General features: G+C 31.3%; 1 protein-coding gene across 1 annotated transcript; it reads left to right on the plus strand.

Moving 5' to 3' along the window:
- The first annotated feature begins 1,591 nt into the window (after window positions 1–1,591).
- On the plus strand, window positions 1,592–3,934 carry LOC106423968 (serine/threonine-protein kinase PCRK2). The gene is made up of 4 exons (XM_013864711.3): window positions 1,592–1,851; window positions 2,127–2,767; window positions 2,840–2,962; window positions 3,313–3,934. The coding sequence occupies exons 2-4, from the start codon at window positions 2,165–2,167 to the stop codon at window positions 3,823–3,825; spliced, it is 1,239 nt and encodes a 412-aa protein (XP_013720165.1). The 5' UTR covers window positions 1,592–1,851; window positions 2,127–2,164; the 3' UTR covers window positions 3,826–3,934.
- Window positions 3,935–5,703: the final 1,769 nt, after the last annotated feature.

Consider the following 5,703-nt stretch of genomic DNA (forward strand, 5'->3'; position numbering starts at 1 on the left):
TATGGTTAGAAGAATAATTAATTATGATTTTGTTTAGAATATGTAAGAAATTAATACATTAATAATTTATGTAATTTTAATTTATATGCACAATTCAAAAACATCATCTATTAAAAACGAATTGAGTAAAAATAATAAAAAAGAAAATGATATGAATCTTTGAAATATCTAATACTTATGTTATATAATTGGCATAAAATCATTATACTGATTAATAACTACATTTGGTTTGAAAATTCATGTGCACTCACACAAAAAGTTCATTTCACAGACGTTCTCTGTTATAATATCAGGAAAAAACAAAAACAAAAACAAAACAAAAAACTTTTAGTTACATTTTCAATTTCGTCGAGTTATAACACATGAATCACATCTATATTATTCTAAAATGCTACTGGAATATTTTAAAGCTGGCAGTATTCATTTTTTGTGTGTTGGAGATTCCGAGACGGCCAGTTTCATCCCCCCTAAGGGACAGGCAGGTGCTTCATCCCATAGCTTCTGCGTCTTTTTTTTTCTTTTTTGGACAAAGCTTCTGCGTCTCTCTTTAAGGAAACGAGAGATTATTATAAATTCATAATCAGCCCAACGTTCGGAAATATAGATTCATTCCTCGCTGTTCGACACTGCTACTCCACGTGCAATTTAATTGTAACCAGAAACCTACAAAATTTCTCTTGACGAAGGTTCATTGTGGTTAACTCACCGTCCTGGGGACATAAATATCAAAATCATAACGAGAAGAGTGTAGCAAAATGTGTAGGTAAAGAGTGAAGGGTTAAATACTTTTTCTTATTTTACATCTCGTATCGTATATTATGGGAAAGAATATATTATTATTCACTACTGAGCTGTCTAGCTGGTGGCAGTATCGTGTAGGGTATCACCCTAGTCCATTTTGGATTGCATGCAATGTAATGGGCTATAATGAAGAAAAAAGTGAAGTTACAGTTTGTTCATTGCCAAAATAGTCCATCAAACTTTGCATGAGCTAGGTTATCTCTTTGATTTTTTTTTTTTTAAATATCTATAGTTAAAAAAATATTTCTTGTGACAAAAAAGTGAAGCTGTTCTTACAAAACAAAATTTACTTTCATTAATTATTATTTTATTTATACATATATTTATGTAAGACATATAATTGGATTGCAAATTTTTTTATATAGATTATATAAATAAATAAATATCTATATATATATATATGTGTATATCTGTCTGAAAGCATAACTAAGTAAATTATATATATATATATTTATATATATATATATATTTATATGTGTTGTTTGGATAATTTTTATGTTTTAAATAGAGATCTATGTTTTGTAATAGATTGGTGCACAAAAAAGAAGTTTGTAATAGAATTTTATGTATAAATATGTTTATTTTGGAATCACCTTTTAATTATTAAATATAATTTTATAAATGATTAGAAAATAAATAGTAAATCTTATATTAGAAAAATCAAAAATCTAATTTTTTTCTTTCAATTTCATTAAAAAGAAAATTAATTTAGAATACTAATAATTTGAGATTTACACTGCCGCCAAATAATCTTTTTATGTTTATTTTTTTTAAGTTTTTGCTCGCAATGATGAATTAAGAGAAACTATGGAGTGGACTATGAAGTCGTCTTTGTTTGCTAAGCAGTCAATAACTTTGACTTTCTTTACTCTGAGTCGTCGTCGTCGTAGACTCGTAGTCGTCTTCTTCTTCTAGCTTTTAGTCCTAAATTTATTTATTTTTTTCAGCTCCCCGATCCAGTTTTGCTACTTCGCTTCTTCGTTTCTCTATTCAATTTGTTCAACTTCTGAACAAAGATTTTGTTTGTGATCCTACACAAAGATCTCAAAGGTGAGTTATAATTTTCTTGACGAGATTCATAATTCTTTTCAATTGTTGTTTAGGGAAGAAGAAATGTAAAGGTTTATCCTTTATTGGGGTTTAGTATATAAATGAACCAACTTTGTGATTGCTTGCAAGCAGGCAATAGCTTCCCCTGTTTTTTTAAATTTAGGATTCGTTGCAAACTTTGAATGGATGTTCTGTGTTTTGTAATATTGTGAAGTAGTTTGGTTTCCATGGCGACAAACTCTGTTTTTGATTCTGTTTTGTTTGGTTGGTTTCAGTGGAGAAGCCACGTGGATGTTTTAATCTCTTTGAGAGAATGAAGTGTTTCTTATTCCCTCATGCTGACAAGAAAGATGAACAGAGGAGTCCTAAACCGGTTTCACCCCTCTCTGACCGTGCTGGATTAACCAAAACCGGTTCAGATAGCTCTGGAACCAGCACGGTATCATCATCCAACCCGACCTTGCCCACTAGAGAAAATAGCCTCAGAGAGTTCACAGTTGCTGATCTCAAATTCGTTACAAGGAACTTCAGCCGCTCTGTTATGATAGGCGAAGGCGGTTTCGGTTGTGTCTACTGGGGCACCATCAAGAGCCTACAAGACCCTTCAAAGAAAATCGAAGTCGCTGTTAAGCAGCTTGGCAAGAGAGGCTTGCAGGGTCATAAAGAATGGGTGACGGAAGTGAACTTTCTCGGGGTAGTGGAGCATCAAAACTTGGTGAAACTGTTGGGTCATTGCGCAGAAGACAATGAACGTGGGATTCAAAGGCTTTTGGTTTATGAGTATATGCCAAACCAAAGCGTTGAGTTCCATTTAGCTCCAAGTTCACCCACTGTGCTTACTTGGGACCTCAGGTTGAGAATAGCTCAAGACGCAGCTCGGGGTTTAACATACCTCCATGAAGAAATGGACTTTCAAGTAAGGAACATGAAACTCCTCTGTTTTGTTTTCTTTTCATCAGTTAAACTATAACCTGTTTCGATTTTGTAGATAATATTTAGAGATTTCAAGTCATCCAACATTTTACTAGACGAGGATTGGAGAGCAAAGCTTTCAGATTTCGGTTTGGCTCGGTTAGGTCCTGCACCAGGATCAACTCATGTTTCTACTGGTGTAAGTTTATGTGCATTTCACTTCATTTGGTTATAGAAATCATCACCGACATATCGAGCATAACCGTCTAATAGCATGTGCAAATGGAACGGTTGAACAGAATCCAAATTTAAATTTAAAATAAATATGGAAATTATGGTCTAAAACATTAATATTTTAGATGTACTACTAAATTTTGAGCTTATAATTTCAAAGGAAACGTCAAACATATATAGATTGAGCTATTAGTTTTGTAAATATACTTTGTTACATTGTTAAATATACAGTTAACATATTTTGAACAATACTTAGAAATAGTTTGAGACATCACTGATATCTTAGCAAGTTGTTTTGGTTTCTTGGTTTGACAGGTAGTAGGAACATTGGGCTACGCAGCTCCAGAATATATCCAAACCGGTCGTCTCACATCAAAAAGTGACGTATGGGGTTATGGAGTTTTCATGTATGAGCTCATTACAGGAAGGAGACCTCTAGACAAGAACATGCCTAAAGGAGAGCAAAAGCTTTTAGAATGGGTGAGACCTTACTTAACCAACACTAAGAGGTTTAGGCTCATTATAGACCCGAGGCTTGAAGGCAAATACTCGATTAAATACGTCCAGAAACTAGCGGTTGTAGCCAACCTTTGCCTTACTAGGAACTCAAAGGCACGTCCAAAGATGAGTGAGGTGTTGGAGATGGTGACAAAGATTGTTGAAGATTCTTCGTCTAGGAATGGTGGTAAGAAGAGGCAGATGGTTCCGTTGAGGAGTCTAGGAGCTTCTAGAGCTGAGGAAGAGAAGCAGAAGAAGGTGGTTCTTGATGGTGGCGAAGGAGGTTGGTTAGATAAATTATGGAACCCAAAGAATGTGAGAGCTTGTTGATTGGGGTAAAGTTTAATACAACTTTAGTACATTGTAGCCTTTGCTTATTTTTGTAATTCAACAAATTCAAATGTTTTCTGTTTTGCTAATTTAATATTTGTAGCTTAAATGTTGGTGTGGGGTTTTCATATTGAGCATATAACTGATTAATATTAAAAAAAAGACATATAACTATGTTTTGTCTGATTTAAATTAATGATTGTTATTAGTAAAATTTATAACAATTTCATTAGAGATATTTCATTTATAGCCGCGACTAATTATCATCAAAATACATAAGATATGAAGTTTTATAACATTTCTTTGCAGTGGTGTCTTGTGTTCTCCAAATTTTATAACAATTACACGATTGATAACCAACATTTATTTGTTACCAGCAATTATTTTAACAAATAATTTGCATAACACAAGGTTCTAGACATTCCAAGTGTCCGCTTTTGCATAATCTTCACCATTGTTAGTTGACTAAGCTAAGTTCTTATATTTGATAAGCTTTCAATGTGTTTAGTTCATCTTCTTCTAGGAAAAAAAAACACTAGAGAAATATAGTTGCAACTATAAAACGTGCTAAATCAATAGTTGAGACTAGACATTCCAATCCACCAGCAAACGGCTTAAATCTTCCATTTCTGGATCAGGATAGGGTCGAGCATGCATTATGCCTACTATCTATCATCATGTAGTTTTAAATGATTCGTATAAAATAACAGAAGCAAAAGGAGGCACCAATCAAACTCTGAAAAAAACCTTGCTGCATCTAAAAGCATATTTCGGTTTGCTACATCTACATATAAATCGAGTATTAATGTTTTATTTATATATTTATATCCATGTATTAAGAAGTTTTAATAAATTAATTGATAAAAAATTAAAACTATGTCAATGTACCATAAAATATAGTTTAATAAACATTAATACAAATGTAGAATGTATTTAGAAAATTTAAAACAATACTAAAGATCATATGCTTAACACATTTAATGCTTTTTAAAATTTTCTAAACACATTGTACATTTGTATTTATGTATATTAAACTTTTTTTCATGGTACATGGGCATCGTTTTAATGTTTTTTTTTCAAATTTAGTAAAACATCATAATACCCCCTAAATTAGTGGACTAACAACTATAAAGAGAATTTACCGAAAAAATCAATATTTTCGTAGGGGTTAACACAAAGATTTTGAGAAAAATTCAAAAATATGAAAATATTGTTTTAATGCATAGTTGCATCCTTCACTAACATATGATGAAGGTCAAAGAGGTATGAAACTTTTGTTGTCTCCGTTTCTCTAGAAAATAGCGATTTTATAGTGGTTAGTCCACCAATTTAGGGAATATTATGAAATTTTACTAAATTAATTGAAACAAATTAAAACAATGTCCATAATCTATGAAAGAGAGTTTTAGTTTTATATTAATACAAATGTAGAATGTATTAAGAAATTTTAAAACAACACTAAAGATCATAGGATTCAGTATATATAACTCAATATTTTCGCAGGGGTTACACATAGATTTTGAGAAAAATTAAAAATATGAATATTCTATTTTAATGCATAGATGCATCATTCACCAACATATGATGAATGTCAAAAAGGTTTGAAACTTTTTGTTTCCGTTTTTTTAGAAAATATCGATTTTATAGTTGTTACTGTACTCCACTAATTTAAGGAGTATTTATAATGTTTTACTAAATTTGACAAAAAAATAAATGATCACATGTACCATGAAAAAGAGTTTATTATACATAAATACAAATGTCGAATGTTTTCTATAATATTTTTAAAACGACCTAAAGATCATAAGCCTTCATATATAGAAAATTTATCAAAAATCAATAATTTCGTAGGGGTTACACATAGATTTTGAGAAAAAA

Source organism: Brassica napus, unplaced genomic scaffold (genome assembly GCF_020379485.1).
Source record: "Brassica napus cultivar Da-Ae unplaced genomic scaffold, Da-Ae ScsIHWf_236;HRSCAF=403, whole genome shotgun sequence".
Lineage (NCBI taxonomy): Eukaryota > Viridiplantae > Streptophyta > Magnoliopsida > Brassicales > Brassicaceae > Brassica > Brassica napus.

Coding starts and splice junctions, on each gene's coding strand:
- LOC106423968 (XM_013864711.3), top strand. CDS start 2,165: ATGAAGTGTTTCTTATTCCCTCATGCTGACAAGAAAGATGAACAGAGG. Junction 2,768..2,839: donor ATGAAGAAATGGACTTTCAA/GTAAGGAACATG, acceptor TCGATTTTGTAG/ATAATATTTAGAGATTTCAA. Junction 2,963..3,312: donor CAACTCATGTTTCTACTGGT/GTAAGTTTATGT, acceptor TTGGTTTGACAG/GTAGTAGGAACATTGGGCTA.